This window comes from Corapipo altera, unplaced genomic scaffold (assembly GCF_003945725.1).
Source record: "Corapipo altera isolate COAL_440 unplaced genomic scaffold, ASM394572v1 102, whole genome shotgun sequence".
NCBI classification, from domain to species: Eukaryota; Metazoa; Chordata; class Aves; order Passeriformes; family Pipridae; genus Corapipo; species Corapipo altera.
Genome location: NW_020884995.1, coordinates 165,365 through 190,851, shown reverse-complemented (window position 1 = coordinate 190,851; position 25,487 = coordinate 165,365). Strand labels below are relative to the sequence as shown.

At 38.1% G+C, this 25,487-nt stretch overlaps 1 protein-coding gene across 6 annotated transcripts in view; it reads left to right on the top strand.

Moving 5' to 3' along the window:
* Positions 1-25,487, top strand: part of ROBO1 (roundabout guidance receptor 1) — a 706,475-nt gene that overhangs the window by 656,461 nt on the left and 24,527 nt on the right. For 5 of the 6 annotated variants that reach the window (XM_027666542.1, XM_027666539.1, XM_027666540.1 and 2 more), the window contains 7 exons: positions 1,001-1,232; positions 2,475-2,596; positions 6,119-6,290; positions 13,478-13,675; positions 17,079-17,105; positions 19,783-19,825; positions 23,531-23,685. In XM_027666542.1, the coding sequence (XP_027522343.1) occupies positions 1,001-1,232; positions 2,475-2,596; positions 6,119-6,290; positions 13,478-13,675; positions 17,079-17,105; positions 19,783-19,825; positions 23,531-23,685 (949 nt within the window). The remainder of the gene's footprint in view (positions 1-1,000; positions 1,233-2,474; positions 2,597-6,118; positions 6,291-13,477; positions 13,676-17,078; positions 17,106-19,782; positions 19,826-23,530; positions 23,686-25,487) is intronic. The other variant, XM_027666541.1, reaches the window with a different exon arrangement.

Sequence of the window (25,487 nt, the reverse complement as noted above, 5' to 3'; positions counted from 1 at the left end):
TTTTTGAAGTAAAATTGCAAGCACGCAGTTTTTTAATATCACTGTATAAGATTTTTTGAAAACAGGGAAAGTCTGATGCACTTTAAAATTTTTTATTGTGGTTGTAATTGGACTTTCTTATCCACTAGAAATTGAAATTGGTAGTTAAAAGATAGTGTATGCTTCATGACAGATCACATGTACATGATAGCTTTCTATTTCAGTTATAGCCAAACATATTGAATGCACCCTTATTTACATTAAGATCTTTTTCTCCATACATTTGATATAAAATTACTTTAGTCTAAAAAGCACTCAGGAGCACTAAGCATCAGCTTGATCTGTGTTTCCAAGTCTCATCCATGTTACCATACTGAGTTTTATGAGCCTCCCCAGAGCCCTCTTGGAACAGCCCTTTCCTTCCATCAGAACATCCTCCTGATGAGGGGGTGGACGTGGGGGAAGTGCCACTGCCATGGAGAAGGTGCCAGCTGGCTGTCCTTCCAATTCACTTTCTCCAAAGGGAGGCAGGCAGGAAGCCTCATTGCTTGGGTTTTGGGAAGCTTCGACATCTCAGGACGGTAGGCAGGCTCTCTTTGATCCCCATATTCATCACCCTGAGCTGTGCCACTGTAGATCCCTCTTTCCCTGTGTGCCCCCTGTGGTGCTGTGCAAATTCAGGTGGGCAGAAGTCTGGCCTGTGCCGGGCTGTGTCAACCTGTGGATGCAAAGACTGTTCATTTCATGGAGCCGAGACATATTATACAACTCTGTTATCCGCCTTTAATGCCTCCCTAAATCCAGGGAAACCAGCACAGTTCTACCAGCATCAAACAGATTAATGCACTTGCGAGTCAGGCCTGTAATTTGCTGTAATGCAAGAAGCCTTTGTCTGCTGTGGCAGTGATGTTTACTTTGAGTAACACGAGCGGGTGGCCCAGGGACCGGGCACAGTGTCACGGGTATCGTCCCTGGTTCCTGTCTGTTTATGGATGTGTTCTGTGTTCTGCTGTCTTGCCAGGTGGACCAGCAATCCCAGTACATTCAAGGATATAAAATTCTGTACCGACCTACACCAGCATCCTACGGAGAGTCAGAGTGGTTAATCTTTGAAGTGAGGACTCCAACCAAAAACAGCGTTATCATTCCCGAGCTGAAGAAAGGCGTAAACTACGAAATCAAGGCTCGCCCTTTTTTTAATGAGTTTCAGGGAGCAGACAGTGAAGTGAAATTTGCAAAGACCCTGGAAGAAGGCAAGTAGGAGCCAGACTGTCTTCATCTTTCCTTTTTGAAGTAACAGTGTGGCCAGCTTTCCTCTGATATGTTCATTATTTGATTTTGTTTGAAGTGCGTGCCGTTTGAGAGCAGCAATCTGTGGCAGAGGAGACTGTGTCGGACTGATCATTATGTGAATTGTTTGGTGACACAGAAGTAAATATTCAGAGCCAGGCATGAGAGACAGAGAGAGAGGGATGTGCAAAAATCCCCTCCAACACACAATGGGAAATGCGCTTCTTTATCTTCCCTGCAATGTGCACTCCTCCCTGCTGAGTTCATGGGCTGGTCACAAGTGACTTCTGTCAGATTCAAGCACTTGCTAATCACTATCTTGAGTAGATAGCAGACACCACAGAAATCATCAAAGCGCTGCAGCTGAGGGAATGGAAACCATGCTTTTTAGAAGGCTTTTATATCTGGATCAATCAGTGAGACAAAGTGAAAAGATGAATGAAGGCAACAGATATAGTGGACTAAATTATGCATTTCCATCTCATACATGTGTTAAAAAGAGAAGGTTCATAAAGCTCTTCCTTTTTTTGATGCACAGGCATAATGAGTATGCAAGGTGGCCAGTGCCTTCAGTACCTCTGCTAGGGTGTACAACCTTTCCCCTTCTGTCCTCCTTCCCCATTATAAATGCCCTGTAGCTGCAGTTTATTGCTGCAAGTGGTTGAAGAGGTGTGCATAGCTGCATTCATCCCAAGCATCAGCTAAGCATCCGGTTTTTAGGAGGACTGTTTCAAATTATTGTTATAAATGTGTTAATATTTGTGTTAACACATACTGTCCTGATTTTAATAAGTTTCATATTACTCATTATTATTTACACACTAGAGGAAAATGAAGTTTAGATTGGGGTCATTTTAGAGTCTTTATTTTTCAAAACTGTTGGTGCTGGGTGAGATGATTTGAGACCATTGATGAATTCAATGCTCGACTGACATTCAGGTAAAGGGTATCTGAGCTTGAAAAGTCTAGTGATGAGTGTGACTTTTCCTGTCCTACACAGCAAGACTGCTGCAGAACCCAGGAGCCTGATTGCAGTTTGACGCACTTTCCTTCCATATCGTTTTACCCTGTAGTCAGGGCTGCCCTCATTGAAGGATGGGGCACAAAAGAGTGTGTTTGTATAGCCCAGAAACCATCTTCCTCTAAAAACCTCGCTTCTGAGTGTGACAAATATAACTGTTCAATCCTTCTTTCCAAACTAACAGCTCCTAGTGCTCCACCTCAGAGTGTTTCAGTAACTAAGAACGATGGGAACGGGACAGCAATCGTGGTCACCTGGCAGCCACCCCCGGAGGACAACCAGAACGGGATGGTTCAGGAATATAAGGTACTGCTGGCATGCCTTGGTCCCCTGGCAGAGTGACTAAGGCCAGGTAGTGAGGGATGGGCTGTTCGTGGGTGCTTGGCTCCATCTTCTGGTTACTCAGAGAAAATGGGATAGAAAATCACTGCTTTGACTCAAACTCCATATTTAGTAGTTCTGCCTAGGTGATGGAAAGGCAATTAAAACAGCCTCCATAAATCAAAGCAAAGGGTCAACACTCTTAATGAAAACAGATACATCCTTTGCCTTCATTAAAACTTGAGAAATGCACACTCAAGTAGAGGGGGAACCATACCTGTATGAGAACCATTTTGTGACTCTAAGGCATTGGCCAAGGTAGTAAATATAAACAGGCTTAATGAGTTGAAAAGCTTAGGGATAATAATTAACAGCGTTAAGATCTGAGTAAATTATGCATAACTGGGTAGTTGAAACAAATGGAAAACTTTCAAGAGAAGAATGTGCTTGTATAATAATAAATCTATTTAGTGTACAGAAATTTTTCTTTTCTTCCAAACACAGTTCTCATTATGCTATTTAACTTTTAACTATTTGAAAGTACATCATAAATATTTATTATTTGATGTTCATTTACGAACATAGACTGTATTTTCAGTTCAAATTTTTTTGTGATAATTTACATAGCAAAGTAAATGAAGCTTATTTTTCCTAAGCAAGCTACGGATGTTTTGAATGTCTAGTTGTGGATATCATGTAAGCTTTGTAGCCATGGAGAGGCAGGAGCTTTGGTTTCAGTCTTCTGCAAATGCGTATGATTGAGAAAATCTTTCAAATGAGAACGTCTTGGCTACTTTTCAGGTTTAAACACAGTGCTATAAACATATATTCCTAACCATCAAAACTCATTCTGATGTTTCTTTTCCCAGAGTAGAAATGGAAAAGGGAAGAGATTGCTAAGCGTCATGGTCAATTTAGAATAATAAAACCCTTTTCAGAACCTGGTCAACTGGTAAAAAAATCCGTTTATGGCTTAGCTTCAGATATATAATGTAATTGGAAAAAAAATACTTGTGAAGTTATTTCATTTAAAGACAGACCTTGAGCTGGAGAGATGGAATTATTTCCAAAAAGAAACTACTTGAGAGAAATGTTAAGGTTGCAAGGACACCACAGTAAAAGTCAGGAAATTCCCATTTCCGAGTAGATATAATACCTACCCCACGTGCTAGCATTCTGAGGGAATAGGCTATCAGATGGAGGAGCAAGCGTCCTGCAGTGCTTGAGTGGCAGTAGATGGCACACTGGCACATTTCACATCTACATTTCTTGTGTTGATGCTATTATTTTCCTTTGTGCTTTTCACCACGGACAGAAAACAGACACAATGAATATATATGTCACTGCTCTTTAAGTTGCTACGTGTAATCACTGGTTCTGTCTAAAAACAAAATAAATGCAGAACTAGTTATTTAAGATTAAAAACTAATAACAAGAAAAAAAACCGAATTGAAGTCATGTGAAATTTTCTCTTTTTTGTTTCTTTTTTTGTTTTTCTATCTTTTATGTTTTCTCCCAGAAAAAAAAAAAAGACATGCATATGTGTGGGAATTCATTATTTTCTCAGCAACTCAAATCAAAGGCAAGAGTGTACCTACTTTAATTAAAGGATAAACTATATAGGAAGTATACCATCTTAATTAAAGTGTCAGTATCACAAACAAAAAGCCATAAATTCAAATTCACAGCAGAAATAATTTTTTCCTTTCTTACCGTGAAGTTAGAAATTCTCTTGTTATACTAATTCTTTCTTCACTTATGTGAATTCATCCTTGTTTTGTAGCACTCTAAAAGTTCATTTTCACTTGCCTATTGAGCTATACAATCAATATAGTATTGTACTGAACAACCTGATGTTTAACCTAACATTATTGTTTCTTTTATCATGCATTTCTTCCTGTACTTGAGTGCCTAAGAACAGAACTTTTTTTTTCTGACTTAGTAGTTCATAGTTACAAGCACATAATAAATTGTTTCCATTGTTTGCACATGCACCATTTTACGGGGGGCAGTAACAATTTCTGCAAAAATTACTGCAGTCAAAATGTAGATTTAAATGTTTTCTTCGACACTTAATCGAGTTCCTGTTTACATAAGAGCATTTACATGACCATCTTCTAGGATTTAAGAACAGTATTAGTTATAATTTTACTAGAAGTACTGACTGAAAAAGTCTCTATATAGTATCAGAATACAAACAGGAGATTCTCTTTGTGTGCTATGACCTGCTCTGCAGCAGCACTTATGTATATCCTGTGCTGGGATTCGATTTCAAAGGGACTTAAAGTACATTTCACATCCTCACTGTGTCCCACTAGCTTTGTTTCAATCCTTGGCATTCAGAGAAGGAAAAAGGGTCTTACAGCATCCTGAAGGTGAGATAAAATTTCCGGTGTCCAGGCAGAAAGGGCTGTGGCAATTGTTCTGCATGTGAAACTGTAGCTCACTCACCTGGCAGTCTCCACTGCAGCAGAATTGCACGAGGGATTTAAAGCAGCTATCTGGGTACTAAATCTTTTAGGAGCTCCATATGTCAAAAGCAAAATCTTCCCTCCTATGTACAGTCAGCCCAGGCTCAGATGTACTGGTGTTCTCAGCCAGGTTTGCTTCTTTACAGATAAAGTACTGAATTTAACTAATTTAACTTTCTGGATAGATGTTCTTTGTAGAGCAATACATTTGTGGAAAGGGGACAGAACTGAAATCAACACAGCTTCATCTTTTTTTAGCAGATGTAGATTGGCTGCTACTTCACTTTGAATTGTTCAACCATAATCTTAAAAAGCATTTGCCACATCAGTGGTTCAGACCCACAAGGATAAAAATATCTCATCGTCTTTTTTCTCCCATATCATTTAATGTCACTGATATAATTTGCAAAGTGGTGATTTGAGGTCGCTAGACCTGTATCCTGGTCTAGATCTCAAAAAATGAGATCTGATGTCATGCTGTTGTCTCTCAATTAGAAGACAGAAAATCACTCAGTCTTTGCCTCTTGCTGCCATCTTTAAAAAAAAAAAGAAAAAGATACCATTTGGCTCCCAGCATGGCATCAGTTCTCTTGTGATGTCATGTGATGAAAGACTTGCTCCTGCACTTGAGTGATGAAAGCCTTGCTTGACAAATAATTCCTGAGCAAGAGAATGGCAAATTCATTTAACTGAATGCTCTTACTTAGCTGTTTATGTGAACAGTTCTTGGCTACGGGGCTTCCCTTTCTTGTTCTGTGCTACTAGTGCTTTTAGTTTTATTAACACCAGTTGAACTGTGATTTATGACAAATGCATCAAATAATTGTAGTAGTTGGATCTGCTCTTTGGAACAAAAAGTACCTTTTCATTATTCGTAGAGTGCCTAGGACAGCAATCCATGACTGCAGATGTTGAAGTAGTGACAAAGTGTAAATTCCTTTATCCAGAAGAAAAGAATGTGTCATCTTTCCTTCTGCTTATCCTTCGGTGCTGAACGTTGAACATTTATACATACCATGCGCTTACTTCCCCTCAGGTTTGGTGTCTTGGCAATGAAAGTCGATACCACATAAACAAGACAGTGGATGGTACCACCTTTTCCGTAGTCATCCCCTCCCTAGTTCCTGGTATTCGATACAGCGTGGAAGTGGCAGCGAGTACTGGGGCAGGACCTGGAGTGAAAAGCGATCCCCAGTTTATCCAGTTAGGTAAGCTTGCTGGTAATCCTACCTCTTGGTTTCCATGATTTCTGTTTGTTTACTTTTGTCTTTTATGGCAACGGAAATACTTTCAAGACAAGTGAAATAGATAGCGTTACTTGATCCTTGGAATAGCAGGATTTGGCATTTCTGGTTTAAAACTTCTCTTAGAACTGCTTTCTAAAGATGGGGTTATAACGACACGGGTTTTTTAGTCTCCCAGTTCGGGAGTTTGGTTGTTGACTTTTCAAAGTGAATTTTCAGCCTTAAGACTGGTGTAATAAAACATGTAGAGGAGCATGAATCACTAAGTCTTGAATCACTTTAGTTTAGGGATGTAATTTGTCTTGATCAGATTTTATCTTTATTGAAAAAAAACAAACCCAAGCATGCTAAAATTAGGCACAATAAATATCAACTCTGTGTGAGAGCTAGTAAATAACCTGAGCATAGGAAAAGGAGGTACCCAGATGATTTACAATAATCTTGACCTTCTAATTTCATTAACACCAAACATCTCTGTCATAAATGCACATCAGGGGCGTTGCTCCTGGAGCTTTCTGGGAGAAATGCATATTTGCTGTTGGTTTCCTGAAGATTATTTAAAGCAGCTTTAAGTATAGTCATATGCTGCTTTACTAGTATGCTTGTAGCAAAATACTTTATCCTTACAGTATATAGTTGTGAAAGCAAACTCAGCATGTTGCTTTGGGCTTTACGTCCCTGTATCATTAGTAGATCTTCCTTCTTATTTCACTTGTGTTTAAAAATCTATAATTAACTGCATGTGAAAACAAGGCAGAGCAACTAATATGGAATATTATATGTACATTTCCTTGGCTATTAAAGTGAAGTCCCTCTTTAACTTAGTTAAATTATGCGGGCATATGACTCCCAATTATATCGATAGAGATTTTACAACAAAATTACACACTGCTTCTATGATATTCCATTAATGTGGAATTAGTACAGGAAAACCCCGTAGTTATTTCTTTGATTGCTCTTTCCTACAGCCAACTACCATTCACAGCTTCCTACAGTCAACTTTCCAGTCAACTTTCCAGGCTTAAGTTCTGAAAATTCTGCATTAGTGAGGCTTATGAGGATAACCTCAAATGTTCAAAGCCAAAGATTTCATAAACACTTTTTTTTTTCCCATTTCTCTGATGATAAGCAAATACTAAATGAAGGTGAATTTTGTAATGGAGCTTAATCACTTAGGGGTTTTGGTATGTGGAAAAAGAAACAAGTGAGACTATCAGGGTAAGATTTTTGCCTGCTCCTGGATTCCTGGCTTTTACTGGGTGCTGTGTTAGAAAACAAGAAGCAATCACACACCTCAAAAGGTGTTTAGATGTGCAAGTCTAGTAGAATACATGTATTTCCTTGTGGTTGGAGTTTGCTTTCATAGTGTTCACTGCTTGCTTCTAATTAATGAAGTGACATGGCCAGTTCTAGATATGCTGTAGTAGATCCCATAATTTGGTTGTTTCATGGTGAAGATCTGGAGACAGGAGTCTTGTGGACATCCATGCCGTGGGAAGCATCACAAATAAATACCTAGACAGTGCTGCAGAAGGCTGCTGAAAATTAGTACTTAAATTTAAGGAGTAATATTCTTTGGTAGCACAGATCAACCTAAAATCATCCAGGTAGAAGATTGGCTGCAGTTTATCCAACTCTGCCCTGTGATACAAGTTCCCTCAAGGAACAAGCTCCCTCAAGGAATTGCATTCTTAGTTTTTAGAAGTGCTCCCAGCGTGGGGGTGGAACATTAGAGTTTTCTGGTAGCTTTCTGAAGAAAGGAAATTAATTTGTTGATGTCATCAATTGACACTTTTCACCAGGAATAAATTACATGGTTCCAGAGAGAGGGAAGGGAGGCCAAGGAGGGGGAGGGAAGAGGACTAGGGATGCTGCTTTTAGAAGGTTTGAAGCTGTCCTCACTCCCTGTACCTACATGCTCTAGGAACTACATACTTGCCACCAACAGCTTCAAGTTTCTACATTTCTGGCACTGACCCCAACTATTCCTTTAGGAATTCTTTTCCTGATATCTGAATTAGTACAATCTTTCCTTTTTTTAAAAAAAAAAAAATAAATAAAATAAGAATTCCATGTGTGGAAACAATATACTATGTGATTTAGAGGTTCACTTTTTTTTAAGGAACTTTTCATTAAAATCTGACATCTCTCTCCGCATAATGTGTTTTTCTTACAAAAATGTGGGACTAGGTTGTGGCTGGCTCTGGATCATCCAAATAAGAGGGTTTTGTCCTCAGTGTAGCCTACTGTCTTGTACAGTGACCTCAGTTTGAGTCCTTGTGCTGTGTGAGGTGCTCCCCACAGATGAAACGTGCTTGGGCAGAGTCTCAGCCAGATGTGTGACAGGAGGAAGCTTCACCTTTTGGAGGCTGCCTTCCAGAATGAGAGCAAGAGAGGAGGACAGGAGACATTGGATTCCCTGGGAGCTGAGGCGTGCAATCACAGTCCCATGCATCAGCTGAGCTGTGATAAATGACCTCGTGCACACACTTAACCTGTTACAAAGACAGGTACAAATTGTAAGCTCGAAGCTTTTTCATTTTCCACGTCTCAGCTGACATGAAGCAGCTCACTGAGCTGTGGTACCCCAGACTTCCCATGCCACCAGGGACAAGACAACAATATGACTTGCTTGTTATTCATAAAATCACCTTCCAGTGTTTAAAATCATGAGATCAACTGAAAAATCATATGCCTTCTTAAAGCACACCCCCCCCCATGAGGCTTCTGAATTTCCCTCTAGGCTTTTGAATGACCTTTTAAAGCCTTCTGTGGAAATCCAAGGACCGGAAAACAATTTGTTTGTTTGTTTTAAAAGAAAATGTCCTATTTTACATAAAGAAAGACTGCAAGAGCTTTGTTGTTAAAGAAAAAAAAGTTGTTATTTTTTGAGACCTAGACACAGCTTGCTATATTATGCTTATAATACTGTGCTGTGGAGAAACAAAATCACAGAATTTCAATAGACCTTTTTTGTCTTGTCACAACACGTAACTTGAAGGCATCATTTACAAAAATGCTTTATATAAAAAGATGAGAACTGGCACAACATTTTTTTGCTGATCTCTAGGCTAACTTTTGCAAAGTGATAGGTTACTACCTATGGGAGCTTGGCATATTATTACCTATGCTTGTTGACAAATAAGTAGTGACACTGGAACATATTGCAGCACACTTTGTTTCCAGTACCAGCTCTGAGAAGCCCTGCAACTGTGGTTAATGTTACTCTCAAACACACAATTGTTATGAATGTATGGTATGCAGTTATTTGTTATTAGATGTCTGCACAATTGCTGCACAATTAAAGGTTGAGTGTAATATTCAACCATTGGATGTCTCAAGTGTACAGAACACAAGAAAGTCTCATTGAATCTTTATTATTCTAATTGCTTCATTTAGGAGATGTGATTTGGGAACTAGCTAGCATGTCTTCAGGGCATTCTGTCAACCCCTTTTTTTGTTGATATTTTTGTGGCCTGAAAATGACTTGAAAAAAATAATCTTTTTTTTTTTTACCATCTCAGCAAACCAGTTTGGTACTGTCTTCTCAAACTGCATGTTAGAAGATAGAAGTGCAAAAATGATATTTTACCAGTTTTGGAAGCATACATAACTAGAAAGGAGACAAAATAGCATATTCTTATGTTGGTAATATTTTACCAAATAATTTTCATATTGCATCACGGACATATGTTTGAGAAGACACTTAGACAATATGTTACAGGTTCCAGGTGTTTTGCAAGTTTTTAATTGTGAGAATTAACAATGTTAACAGCACTTAGATATTTCTCCTTACCGTTTGTACATTTTGTGTACTGAATGAGACACAGATATGGAGAAGTACCATTCTATAGGTTGTACATGTACAAGGGAAAGTTAAGGTTCCTTGCACACCTGTGAACCTGGAATTTCCAGTCTTTTTTTGAATCTTTGGCATTCCGATCTTAATTGTATACTAATCTTTAATTTATGCTTTAGCAACTTAACGATAGTTTTTATGTTATTATTATTTATATGAATATTTAACATCAGGGAATTAGAGGTTCCAGTTCTTCCCTGTGTAAATTCTAATTAGTTTTCATTGAAGTTTGAAACTTGGAGCTTCAAGACAGTCAAATCGAGTAGGCTTACGAGCAATAGCCATAGCAACATTATCTGTGATTAAAAAGAATGCTCTTATCTTGGGGTAGAAGAAGGCATGAGTCACTGTGATAATATGCTGGTTTTAGGGAGTTGTGGGATCAGCCTGCTCCAACAACTCTGAGGCACTTTCAAGTACATTAAATGCTGCGGCTGCTGCTCTGGCAATAGGATGCACTTTGCTGTAGAATGTTTATATTCACTTATTATTTTGGCACATCTCCCCGAGGAGTGCAAGCAGCAACAGGAATGTTCATTATGAACCATTTATATTTCAATCAAAGCTTCCAGAAATTTCCTGGGATGAAGAAAAAGTATATGTTTATTTTTTTTTTTTTGTTTAAGAGCTTTTTTCATGACTGATCATTGAGGATTGAGGGCTGTTGTGGAGAGGGAAGATGTCCTTCTCAAAGAAAGGCTTCCGAGATAAAGTTCCTGGAAATTTTTAGGGATAAGGAGTTCACTAGATTTCATTCTCTTTGCTTTATATTTAGCTTACTCTCTATTATAAGAGAAGTAGGAGATGGGTCAAATGGGACCTCTTGAAATCCCTTCCATCTCCTTCTGTCTGATGCTGAGTGTGAATATAGACACATTTTTCTCTTCACCATGTGTGTGAATAAATACCAGCTAATGGAATAGCTCTAAGAGTCCACCCATATACCATGTGCCGTAAGCCTAATTTCTTAAAAGTAAGTATATTATTTTGCTTGCAATGACAAGTCAAATAATAGCATGAAATTAATGTTAATTAAAAATTAGAATAATAAACGTTCAAAGAGATTCTGCAGGATTTTATAGTCTTCAGACAGGCATTGACTGAGCAATGCAAAATGTTTCTGTATGTAAAAGTACTGTCTTTCTGTATGGCTGAATGGCTGACATGTTTAAAAAGCATTCTTATTTGTTTTTTAAGTTAGTGATTATTTTTTTTCTCCTGGATTTATTGTTTTAAATATATATATTTTAAGGATTAGAGAAAAATATTTATTAGTCTTCCGAATTTATTCAGGACCATAGGTTCTCCATAAATCCTTTGCTCTATTCCATTTCATTGTAGAAAGTAGTGTAGCTGTTTAAAAATGCAGAATTTATGCATTTTGAAAAGAGACTGATGATGCAAGTTTTCATATCTTAATATGGCCTCAGCTGCAGAGAGACAAAAGATGAGATAGAGAGTGACAGCTTTAATTCATTGGTCGCAGTATACTTTATACATTTAAGCCCATCTGGCCACTTGTGTGGAACTTCACTTGGCTGTCTCCATAAAATCTGAAGCAACCCATCTTAACCTTGCACAAATAGGCATGAAATCCATAAACCCAGCAGACACAAAGGGTGTATTAGTAAGAAAAGAATGAGTCTGCCTAGTGAACTTTCAGGCTAGGCAGTGCACTTAGGATCACAGAAGATAAAGGGACCTGAAATATGAAATAAAATTTCCAATAAGGTGGCAGTCAGAGACAGGGGTGATTTCTCAGCAAAACAGATATATGACTTTAATGTTGCAAAGACTGGAATGTGGAATTCTTCACTGGAAGAAGCTTATTAATTTAACCATTTCCCATTCAAAAAGTATCATTTTCGAAAGGAGGTTTGTCATTTGTATAATTTGCTGTGATTCAATCTCTTGTTTGTAGTGCAATTTCTTATATATTGTTTCAGCTTATTTTGAAGTATTGCAAGATGTCATCATAAAAAAAATTCGATTCACTGCTTAGTTTCTAGGGAAAAGGTCTTGTTTTTAAGTAAATAGGTTTTCATTTCTTACATAGTTCACATTAATAGAATTAATAACAGCATCTTTCTCCTTAAAACACTTATCTCTCATTCTGAATTTCATGTCACTACCAATAGTAAAAAACAACTATCTGTTGGATTTACACAGGAGTAAAAATGGGCATTTCAAAGACTAAGCTGTGGAATGTGTAAAGCAATATCCGCTCTGAGTAAAGGTTTCAAATTCTTGCCCTCACCCTGTGCAGTAATGAAATTTCCAGTAAGCACTCAGTGTAGTGGTAAAGCACATCAGGAAAGCAGAATTTTGTCTTTTAGTTGCTTCAGTTTTGTTAGAAAGCGTTAGTCACTAACTGGATCTTCTTACTGCTGTTCCTAGAAGGTTCCTGCAAAAGTTCTGTACAGCAAGAGCAGAAAAGAGCAAAGCTTGCAGGTGTGGTCTCTATTTAAAAAAAAAATTATAGTGTGTGGAAAAATACATGTTCTTTATTTTGACATGGGGTATTTAAGGATAAACTGATTTTGAAAAACACTGCCTGTTCAGTACTAATGATGCTGCTTGGCTATTTTTGCCAATTCGTTTTTTAGTTATCCTTTAGCTTTTACATCCATGTCTAAGGGGGCAGGATTGGTTATTTTATACTTTTGCTTTTTTACATCCTTTTATATATTCAACCTTTTTTTAATTGAGGTCAAAGTGAGAGGCTGCGAATCTGCAAAGAGTACATTAAAGTGGTAATACAAGATTTAAGTAATCTGTCAGGAACTGCTAGATTAAGAGGTATCAATACCAACCTCATATGAATGTAGTTTGAATTTGTTATTCTGTGATTTTCAGTGGGTGTTTGAGGAGCTGATTTCTACCTATGGACAGAGCCTACTACTCATGATTCGAGCTTGAGCTTTTACTTGCTGTGTTCTTTGCTGATTTTCTGAATAATTTTCTGAAGGTGATGTTTCTTTGCTAAAATAAAAAAAAATTAATACATAGCGGTCCAAAAGTTTGTAATTTATGAGCCTAATTTTCTATTTGGATGCCTGGTAGCCTGATTTTAGCAGATTTCATAAACAAACAAAAGTCAGTGATGTTGGAGGTACCTGTCTTGTATGGAAAACAAAGCATTTCTATCTAGACCTGTAAAAAGAGATTTTGAAGAGCAATCTTAAGGATTCTACCTTGAAAAACTGGACTACAGTTATGTTAGTTCTTTTCACGGTGCCTTTTACAGCTGTTCATTCAGATTAATTGGCTATTTTGGGTGTCACTGTTTCAGATTCTCATGGAAACCCTGTGTCTTCAGAAGATCAAGTCAGCTTAGCCCAGCAGATTTCTGACGTAGTAAAGCAACCTGCCTTTATTGCTGGAATTGGTGCAGCCTGTTGGATTATCCTTATGGTCTTCAGCATCTGGTTGTATCGCCACAGGAAGAAGCGGAATGGACTCACCAGTACTTACGCTGGTATCAGAAAAGGTGCCGTATTATGTGTTTCAGTCTGCTGGCTGCTGAATGCCTGTTTGCTGCCTATTTACTTGGTCATCACTCTCTTGTTCTTCCAAGACCCGAATCAGGAATTATCAGATTACTTCAATGTTTCCAGGAAGTGTGGATCAGGAGCCAGTGCAGAAAGCAGCAGTATTTACGTAACGTGTGAAATCTGGCTTTAAAGCATAAGTCTTTAGCAAAATACCTAGACTAGCTTTTCATAAAGAGAGGAGGAGAAATGTAAAGATGGATTTAAGGCTGGGAGCTTCCAATATGCCCTTAGTGTCTGACACTGTACCATCTGAAAAGGAGCCAGGTGGATGGTAGTTCCTTGACCCTCCTGTTCAGCCCTTTGCTTGCTGCTGAGAACTCTAACAGTGGTGTACATCACAGCAACGCTTTTGGTGTGGGTACCTGGATTTCCTTCTGCTCTGGGGCAATGTGGTGAAGGGGCTGTTTGCAGAGGCACAGCAGTCAAGTCTGCTTTCCAAGGCTCTTTTCATAAATGCTGTTGTGAGACCCTTCGCTGGGACTGAATTCTGGGGCTGTCACATCCTGCATCTGCATTTGGTTAGAACGGCAGCAGTGGGGCCAGCTTGAAACATCCTCCATTTTTGTGTTATTTCATGTTATTGACACCTTTTATATCACATTGTCAGTGGACTCGCAGTGCTTTACAGTATACTCTCTGACAAACAAAGCTAGAATCTCTACCTGTAAGATCTTCTGGAATAAAAACTGGATTCCTCCTGATTCAGTAATCTTTTGATTAAGCCCCAAAGTTGAAGTTGAATTCAATGGGCTGCAGTTCATTACGTCTCAAAGCAGTACCTCGTAGGCACTCCTAGAGTGAGAGCTATAAAATTTGGAATGACTCAGAAAATGGGAGATCCTGCTTTTGAAGGAATAGCAGGAAAATATTTGATACTTAGCAATGAAAAGATAGACCTAGGCTTAAAAGGTGAACACATCTTAATGTATGAAAGGTGTCATGAGATTCCATTCTTTAGTCCCTTCAAGAGTGAATGCGTGACGGGCAAGAAAAATAGGCAAATCTAACACGAATGTTTTTAAACAGTAACTGTGTGTTGCTATGTAAAAGAAGCAGTGCTAAAAATAGCACGAGTGAGTGGAAAGATGGAAATAATTCTGGAGTGTTGCAGAGTTGAGATGTCCTCCCTGCTAATCAAGTATCAATGCTCATTGTAGACTTCAGGCACAGTGCTTGTAGTGGAGTTGTAACCACTGGAATCGGGAAGGAGTTCCACCTTTGATTGTGTTCTGCTGGGATTTCTTAGCTAGGACAGACTCCCACATTCTGCTGCATTGGCCTGTGCTGTTTTGTTTTACTAATAGCATGCTGCCATACTGCCTTTCTACAGTTCTATCAAACTAACATCACTGTGCTTTCAGCAGTACCTATGATTAAGCAAAAGGCATACAATTTGTCCTTAAAAATGGTTGCTTCAGTGACATCAACTATTGTTCAGAACACCTTTTTTTTTTTTTTCCCAATAGCTGTATAAATGTCTTTTGTGTAATTTGGTGGGGATTTAAATGAAACTGTACAGAAAAGTAGGGTCTGTATCTCCAATATCAAGCATTCTTCAAGAAAAAAAGCAGTATTCAATGAAATATAGATTGTAAAGTAGTTTACCACTCTGCAGGGCATCAAGTCACAACTGCAAGCCCAAACTTTCTTCAGTCTTGCATTTCTTTATTTATTTTTATATTTAGCTTCAGGCCTGACAGCTGTTAAAATACTTCACTACTCCCACACATACATATTGTACTAGCAGTCTTACACACTCAGAAGAGTTTATTAATCGAAGCTCTAAGAAATAAGTTGTTCTTTCGTGTGGTAACGATAAAAATTTCTTATAGTTGAACCTCTGTTCATCTGTTCCCCAGTTCCTTAAGAAACTAAACTAGGTTTAGTACTTAGCTCACAGAAGAGTAACAAGGTAGTAGTTTGAGATTTTTTTTCATGTCCTGGTGATTGAAAATTAATTTTGATATCTTGATTCTCTTTTGAATAGCTGGGATTTAAATGCACCTTCTATTTTAATGAAAGCTTGTTACTATAGTTCTTTATTTTTGAATGTAGCTAAATTAAACTTGACCATGTGAAAATGCCTAGCCCAAAGAAAATACAATGGAATTCCCAAGATAAAGAGCTTTGCTATAAACGCAGCCTGAAATGGGCAAATGCTCCAAGGTTTTCCTTTCTTTGGTTAGTGTCATATCCCTGGAAATAATTTGGCTTGGTAGAAGGGGGAAATCTACAGCATGTCCTAGATTATAGCAACAAGACACTCTGCACTCCACCCAAACATCAGAGTTGTTACAGAAATTACATTAAGAAGTCATTCACTTAACCAGAACCTTTTCTTTCTATACCAGGTTTGCTGATCAAATTCTGTCTCAAGGCTATTTTAGTGAATATTTTATTGTTTTTCTTACCTTTCTCATTGCTGTCATTAGATCGAAAAGGGCATCAGTGGTAGGGAAACTATACTGTCTTGTCAACAGGAGGGGGAGCATGTGCTAATAGGAAGAGCAGATGCTGATGCTCTGTATTTGGATTAGAGACTCTATTGATCCAAAGAGGATTTATAGTAGCTGTGAGAGAGAAGATTGTCAAGCAATGTCATTGTTCTGTCATTAACCTTTCCCTCTTAAAGCCAAGGGTTGAAAGGTAGAAAGGTGTTACATCTAGGGAGATATTCTACTCTTTTTTTTTTTGTGATTATTTATGAAAGAAAGAAAAACTCTGTGTGAAGGTCTCATCTATGAAAACAAAAATTAATTGCTGCAATAGATTTTAGTGCCTTTATTACAGGGAGAGTTGGTGCCATTCTTGATTCAGAGACAGTAAAACAGCAGTTCTCTTTGTTCCTTTTTATGATTATTATTTCCTTACTGAATACTTAAGTGTGCCTATTAGTTCAGCGTAATGAGCATTTACTTAGTGAACTGCAGATAAGATTCAATAGGACCTTGATAAGGCTTTGTTAAGGAATTTGTCATTCTGCATTCTAAAATGATTAACAGTGTGGGGGTTTTGTTTGTGCTAGGATTTTCAGAAAAAAAACCTTAAAATACCAAACTGAGAGGGATTTGAAAGGCTAAACCACAATCAGGTCTCCTCAGGAGCACAATAGAATATCAAGCTTTTTTTTTTTTTTTTTTCAGAATAGTACCTGCAGAGACAAGCTTCTTTCTGAATTGCAATTTTAATTTTATTTTTATATCAATGTGACTGAGCTACTGGGTTAGTTATATACATTTGTTTTATGTTCAGCTGTCTACTAGGTTTATACTAATGTGGTATGTTTCCCTTTCTCTCTTCAGCTTAATAACCAGTTTGTATTTTGTTTTGATTTTTCAGTCCCGTCTTTTACCTTCACACCAACAGGTATATATTTGCACTTTTCCCCCCTTCTTTGTTACTTAAGCATGTGTTTGTGGTACTGTTTCTCTTTTTCTGACATAACCAACCAGCCCAGCTGTTCTGAAGGGTTTCTTTAAACAATTCCATTAATGACAGCTATCATTATTTGTTCTCTAAGGAGCGTGTATTTGCTTCGTGGCTGACAGTTTTTTCTGTTTGTGTGTACCATTTTGTAGCATTACCATTTCCTGCCAGCATGCCATTTTGTAGCATGATCTTGTCAGCTTTTACAGCCTGGGCTCTCTTCGTGTGTATTACAGTGGAGTAGTGTGGCCTCCAGCATCTAGAGATGAAAAAGATGGTTTTGATGGAGGAGGAGTGACTTAGCAGAACCCAGATGCTGACTTGAAAGGGATTCAGTGGGATTATAGTTGGTGACACATTTGCTCCTTTTCTTTCCTCTGAATCTGCGTTAATCCAGTGACCTAGGAGTTGTCTACTTTAGAAGAAACTGAAAATCAAAGTGTTATAGCTATTAGATTTTTTGCCTGCTACCTTAAACCATATTTGTGCTATGAAATTTTAAAATAGTTATCCTGTTCTACTTAAACAGAGGTGCATTTAAAATTTGGTGCACGTTTAAAATCATCTTCTATTTCCTTTTGTTTGGAAGTGTGCAAATATGATCCAATTCAAACCACAGCCCACCAAAGTCCATGAGAGCCTTTCTGTTCTGTAGAGTTGACCTTCAGTGGGTCCCACAGTCTGGCAGCTGAGCAGCTCATCCTCTGCAGGAGATACAATTCAACACATTCAGTACCCACTGGTATACTGCATTCCTTGTAGCTGCAGCCTGAGTGAACAGACAGGTTGTTTCTTCCTCCAGTGTTCTAAATCCTTTATTTTCACAAGAGGTCTGTGAGACTTGTAGGACGTGGATATCCAGGCAGGGTAAAAACCTCCCACCCCCTCCTCTGCACACTGAGGTTGGCAGGGCATATTACCTCATAATCAGCACTGGACTAACTTGACCTCTGTGCAGCAGCTGAGTTACATCCTTCAAGTTGGACTGCAGACGAAGCAAACTCACGTCTGTCTGTGCTCATCCCCACAGAGCAAATTGTTCTGGGTTAGATTCTTATCCACGGGCTTTTCATCAACCTGGATAGTACCTTGTTTCAAAAGTTGTACTCTTTATTTTCAGTGGAGTTGCCTCCTGTTCAGCATGAGTCAGAGTGACCCATAATATTTCTGAAGGCCTTTGAGATCCATGGTCCAGACTAATTCGAACTGTTATTATTTTGCTGTTACTTAATTGGCTTAACAGAGAGCTTATATTGCACTCTCAGTTGTAGCACACTACTGTGGTTGGCAGGTTAGCTGACATGTATTTTCTGAGTTGAATCTTAACATTAAAAAAAGTATCTGGGCTCCTTAAGATATGTCAGAGCTCCAAAATAAATAGGCCTGAGATTTTTAAAGAAGAGATTGGGATAAACATAAAACACGTACAACATTAAAAGGAAAAAAAATTGTTTTTTTCAATCCACAATCTCAGTCATTTGTTCCTTTGACTTTAAATGGAACCAGACCCTCCTCTTTAGCATTAACTAGAGTAAAGGACTTACCTATAGGAATGCATCCTACGTTTTAATCCTGTTACTATGATTGCTGCCAGCATTTATCTCTCTCTTGCAGACTCCCAGTTTGGAGTTCTACTAAACAGCAGAATTTGGCTGCTTGTTTTCAACACATTCCTAGTTGGAAAGTGTAGAATCCATCAGCATTTGCAGGGAGGAAATCTCCTTAACCCTTTGCCAAACCCAGTGCAAACCTGCGGAATTTATAGCACTGTTTCTTCTTGGATGTTTGCATCCTAAAAATGAACTTTTCAAACACCATGGTTCCTATGAAGGATATGCAATCCCTGCCAGCAAACAACTGCATGTGGGCATCCACTTTGTTAATGCAGAATGTTTCTGAAATGCCAGCAACATCATTCCTTCTGATTTATAAAATATTCTTTCTGCCAGATGTTTTTTTTAGCAAGATTCACACATTTAAATTTTTAGATTAGAAAGTTTTCTTTATAAATCCATCTGTAAAATGTTATAAAATGCGGAGCTTCTGTGGACTTTTATGTGCTTGCTCCCTGAGTGTAGGGCAGTAACATTCAGAAAGTGAATGTATTTTTGCAGTAGCTTCAGCTGTAATGAGCCATTGTTTACACTGGAAGTAAGGTCTGTTATGGAATCATGATACCTCTTTAATCATGCCAGAATAATAAGGTAGAGCAAAGCTTTAACGTCTAGCCATTCATGAAATAAATATATGACCTAAATTCTTCCACAGAGTAACTCCACTGAAGTCAGCAGAGTTATGTTAAGGATAAGTTCAACCTGATGTATGGCTTCCTGCTTTCTTAAGCAATACATTGTGTGTGTGTGTGTGTTTTTTTCGGAACAGAACTGAAATATAAAACCCTGTTGGGGCTAAGACTAGCAGTTAGCAAGGATCACAAATATTACGTATAAACTTTGGTTTGAAGCAATAGCTTGCAAAATGAGACTCAGAATTAATGTATAAACAATGCACATTTATTGTCTTAGGTAAAATGAAACAAAGGCAAATGTAATACTGCTATTTCAGGAGTCTTATGATTTTAAAATTATTTCCTTTTTTTTATCTTTAATTATTTCAGTAACGTATCAAAGAGGAGGAGAGGCCGTAAGCAGTGGAGGCAGGTAATTATGTCCTTTATTCTTAAAGGTATAAATCATGTGCATCTAAATTTAAGGATGCCAGAAGTACAATGGTCTTGTAAGTGATAGCAGAATAATCTCTTGCAAAGATATGTTTTAGTTCATTGTATTAATTAATGCGTTGTAGCCATCTATTTTTCTGTTTAGAAGGAGGGTAGATGGTTTGAATTTTTAGGTTGACTTCCAAAAAATTAGTCGAAATACTTTAAGCTTTGTTAACCTGTAAAAACTGCATCTCAAAAAATGAGCAGCAGAGGGAGCGCTTTAACTTTGAAATGAAGACCTGGCTTACCACCTGATTAAGGGAGTAAAAGTAATTAAGTCATGGCATTTATGAAGATTAAGAAATATAGCTGGTTCACAAATACTGCAAAGAAAGAAAACATTTATTGGAAAAAATTGCTGAAGACATAAACGGCTTATAAGGTGACATTTTAAGAGAAAATCTTTCTATGAATGCAAAATAGTTAAAACGTCGCTTGCAAAAGATGGGGCACTGAAGGAGAGGGAAACAGGTAGGTTTTAAATTTACAGCCTCCCACTTTGAGAACCTGACCCATTCCAGATTGAAGATTTAACTAAAATACGTTCACTGACTTTACGTTATTACTTAATGAATGGCAATGAACAAAACAGTAATTTATGTTCCCTGCGTACAGGTGGAGTTTTCTCCAGGAAAAAAAATAAAGGTTTTAGGAAAAGGCAGGTCAAAGCAGTGGGGCTTTAGTAGCACACCGGTTTTTTTCTAGGTCACATTCAAACATGCCTTTTTATAAGCATCTCAGTTAAAGATTTGGCGGGATGCTGAAATAAACACTAAAATCTCGGAGACCAGCTGGGCGACAAATTCCTGTATCAATTCCTGTTTCACAAGTGGCATCTTGTGGTTCCTAATTTGCAAGATCGTGCAAAGAAATTGGTAATTGTGAAGATTAGTCATAAAATAAAACATTTCCAGTCTAACTGAACGCTGTGCAGAGGTGAGGCTACTCAGCTCCTGCTGCAGCTGAACCTCACATGGTAAGGGCAATTGGAGATATCTTTTGTCCAGCACTGGATGCTGCTGCTTTGTCGTGGCCATAAATGCATAGAGAGAAGCCTCTAGAACAGTTACCCTGTGATTTTTTAATGGACAAATCTGTAAGTCACTGGGCTGCTGCCTTCACTCCAGGATAGTGAGAAAATAAGAGAGAACAGAAATGAACCCTCTCTTTCCCTGACAAGGTTGTTCAAAAAGATACACAGCCTTTGTGTTCTTTGTGCCACTAGGCTTTCTTGCTCTTCCCATAGCACAAGCTAGACAAAGCACACTCATATAGACTCAGAAGACAAAATTGAACCCAGAAGTGTCTACATCATATACAGTCATTTTGGTAGGGCTAGAGAAGCAGCATCAATTTTACTGTCCTAGTTTTCAACAGCAGTGCCATAATCTAGCAGTGTAGTTGATTCAAGGTGCTGACATCTACTCTGGGTTTGTACATTTGCATTTATAGCATTTACAGCGTGTAAGATGTATCTTATTTTGTAGAATATGAAACATACTTCTGCAATGTAAAAAAAAAAAAAAGTTATTTTTTGCACATGAAACCTTCTTCTGATTTCCAAACCTAAGGTTTTTTGACTTCCTTACTTTATATATGCAGTGTTTTGGAAAGGTTTAACATTTTTGCCAAGTGCGGTTATGTGAGCACGTTAAAGCATTTTTCAGAATTCAAAATGTCACAGTGATATATTTCAACATAATCCCCACTTCTGTGATGCTGAAAAAATACCCGTTTCTGTAGCAATCCCTTTTCTAGACAGAATTTGAGTAATGGTAATTGTGGTGGATTGACTCCAGCCAACATCTAGGCATCCACACAGCCACTTGCTCGGTCCACTGTTTCTCAGACCCAGTACAGCAATTCAGGGATTCCAGGAATTTGTTGCCAAGGTTAAAGATCTTTGGAAATTTTATCCTCAAATCATCACCAGGCTATGGAGCTGTAACGCAAGCATCTCTTGCCTACAGTCCCACCTAAATGGCTCCATTTGGTAGAATCCTCATCTACTTATACACCTCACCCCAAATTTCTTACATGACAGCGGGTGTGAATGCGAAGTAAATTTTAGAAACAAAGGATCTTTAACTCTCTATCCAAAAATCCAGTACGTGGGTCTTTTAAAGCACTGAAACATTCTGGAGTGCTTTGTCTCCTCTGAAAGCCTTGAGGTGTGGTTTCATTGTAAGAGCAGAATGGCAGGGAAAAAAGCAGGATATTTCAAATCAGCTGGCCTGCTCACAGGCCTACAGAGCCCTATGTTTATTTCAGATTTTTAAAAAAAATACCTTTACTGTATGTGCATAGGCTGGTTTGTAAGACTGACAGCAAGTCAAGCCTCATCACCTCCTATGTTAAATTGTCAGATGACATATGCAGTACAGAAATATATATATACACACATATATGTATAGAACTTTTAAATGTCATTCTAAGACTTTGACTTAAGCCTGCAGCACTGTCAGACTCTATCCCCCACAACTAACTGCATACAGTTTACCTTCTCGACTTGCTGTTTAAGAGGATTAGCATATTTTATTTTTGAAGATCATCGCATTTAATATTATGGAAGCTAGTTTCTGCACTATTTTAAGTGAAAAGTTGCCCATTAAATCCTGTGAGAAAGATACTGTGTTATTTATATATATCTATATAGATATAGATATGACAGTGGGTAAAATTGTCTATTTTTAAAAGCACCTTAGTTATCAAAGGCAATTTAAAATCTTATCGGGATGCTATTTATGTGGGACTATAACATCCGCTGCATTTTTAGTGTGAAAACTTCAGAGGCACCAAACATTCTACAGAACATTCATCAGAAATATTCAACACTCACTAGAAAAATTCAGCAACTTGGAAAACAAGAAATGCTGTTTCTTTCTGCTGATGGCAGGAGTATGCTTTATTCCAAATGAAGGCAGTAAGCAGCATTCATATCTGGATTTTTTTAAACTGTTAAGTATTTCCAGTTACTTTAAACTTTCTTAGGAGCTGCTGCTATTCCACTCACATAAAGATTGAGAGAGTGGCTTCCTCATTAGCAAGGGTGTATCACCCACTTTGTGTGGTTAGTGAGATCCAAATGCTCCCAACCACAGAGGTTTCTGTTATCTCCTATTCCCTTTGATCCACTACAGTAATACTGCCTAATGGTGAAGAGAACTTGGCTCCATAAGTCACTAAGAATTGGGACTACTCACAACCAAATTTGGCTCTTATTTATCCATATCCATCTTGCTTCCATGTGTGAATTTTTTGTTTGTTTGACTTGCCAATTTCCTGGCTTTCTTAAAGAAAGGGTGAAGGGGCAGAAAAACAAAAATACAATCTTCTAAAAAAAAGGATTTTAAAAAAATTTAAGACCAAAGTGACAGTTAAAGGTTACGCACCAGTATACATGTGTCGTTCAGCAAAATGAACAGATGTTGTCCTTGGCTGTTCACTTTAGTGTTTTAGCAAGGACTAGGTTATATAAGAGACTAGAAACTGTTAAATAATTGATTCAAGCTGCGTTTTCCAATGCTCAAGCCTTTAGACACGTGATATTATTTCATAATATCTCACCTTTTGAGAAGAGTGTAACTGCAATGTGGAAATGCTTTTGTTTAATTTTTGAAATGACCAAGCTTTGTTTTTAAAGGCCAGGACTCCTGAACATCAGTGAACCAGCCACTCAGCCATGGCTAGCAGATACTTGGCCTAACACAGGGAACAATCACAATGACTGCTCCATCAACTGCTGCACCTCTGGAAATGGAAACAGTGATAGCAACCTCACGACGTACAGTCGACCAGGTTAGATGTGTTTCTACCTTGCTAAGGAATCTTCTTTACAGAGTATATGCTTCTAATACCTGAGAAAGTGCTCAGGTTTGTTTGTTTTTTATTTCCAGTGCATTTAAACTTAATAGAGTTTCTCCTCTGTGTCATGATTATGCTTTTGGTCCCTTTTTGCATCCTTTTTTGGTCCCCTTTGGATAGTTGTAGCAAGCTGTAGGCTGAAGGAATCCCTGCGAAGTTCAATGCTTCCAAAAGTCACATTGAACTGACATGTTTCAGCCTCTGAAAAGGGCAGATAAGGTCATTTTGAGGTTGTTCTGTACTTCCTTGTTGATTGAATGGAGAAGGAGAAGTACTGAAATGACACAGGATTTTCCTTCTAGTTGGGATGTGATGGGAAGCAAGAAATAAAACATTGCTACAGTACTTGCAGCAAAGTCAGTCTAGTTTGGCACGTTCAGAACTTCCCTTGGAGAGCCATTCTGTACAGAAGTGGATAGCTGGTGTTCTGGTTAGGGTGTGTGCATAAAAAAGTTAACTTCACACCCTAAAAGCAATTACAAAATGTTAGGTTAAATGGTAGTTCCTGGGAGGTTGGACAGACTCAGTGCACTTAAAGAAAATCTCAAGAGTTCCATGGGAACACTGTTGGGGAAATATATCTTGAAGTGCTAATTGTTGCACATTTTGCTTTAAACAGACCTTGGGTTCCTTTTGTTTTAACCCAGTTTGTGTTACTGGTGAGGAATGAAATGAGTCTTTTCCACTACCACCATCTCTAGCTGCTTTTGGCTCACAGCATCTCCCAGCATTTCAGACAGGGAGTGTGATTACCTGTAGTGAAGTTGCCTAAGTGCAAAGCAGCATTACCTCCTGTAATTAACGTGAAACCAGCTCTAATGGTTGGTAATTCATGGATGGTGGTAATGGTGATTCATCTCCTGCAATTATGCTGTCTGGCAGTGACCAGTGCCAGGTTCTTCAGATCAGAGATTTTGACATTAGAGACTTGGATCTCACTCTGCCTGAGGATATCACATCCACAATTACCTGTGTAAAAAGATTTCTGATACAGGGATGCTGCATTGTGGCAAGGACAGACATAGTAAATTCTAGTTATTGAAACTTAACACGTTCAGGAAAGGAAGAGAACGCACATTTTTGAGGGTTGCAAACTATTATGACGTCTTGTAATGAACTGCAGTGGATTCTTCCTCATTTTGGCTTTCATGTTAAGCTTGGTTGTGTTGCAAAGGGAATCCTTCCTCTCAAGTAGAACTTTTGAGCTTGGGGGTCAGAAAATGTGTTCATAATGGTCTCTTCTGTCCTGGAAAATCTGACAAGTGTTTTTAATTCTGTCAGCTTGGGCTTGGTTTATGCTCTGAAGCAGCAGCGATGGATATCCCCTCTATAGCTGTGAATATGCTAAGTAGTTGCATTTTTAATTGCTTTTAAGTATAGCACTGTCTTCCAAGTCTACAGAATGGGAACAGATTGCTCCAAAAGTTAATGTTATAAAAAAAAATCTAACAGAATAAATTTTCTGTTATATAGGTAAATCAATTTTAAGTACTTTGTTTTAGGAAATCTAATGTGTCTATGTAAAAAAAATGTACCTACTGCACATACTGTATTGATTATATTGCCTTACACACAAATCGGAGGTAGCTGCAAATGGAAGGAGGTAAAATGTGTGTTATAAGTGACTCTTATATTATAGAATATAATTCAGTAGGTGAAAGAAAAAGCAAAAATGAAAACATTTAAACAGTAGAAGTCAAGAAGTTGAAGACTGTGAAACAATAAATAACAGAAGC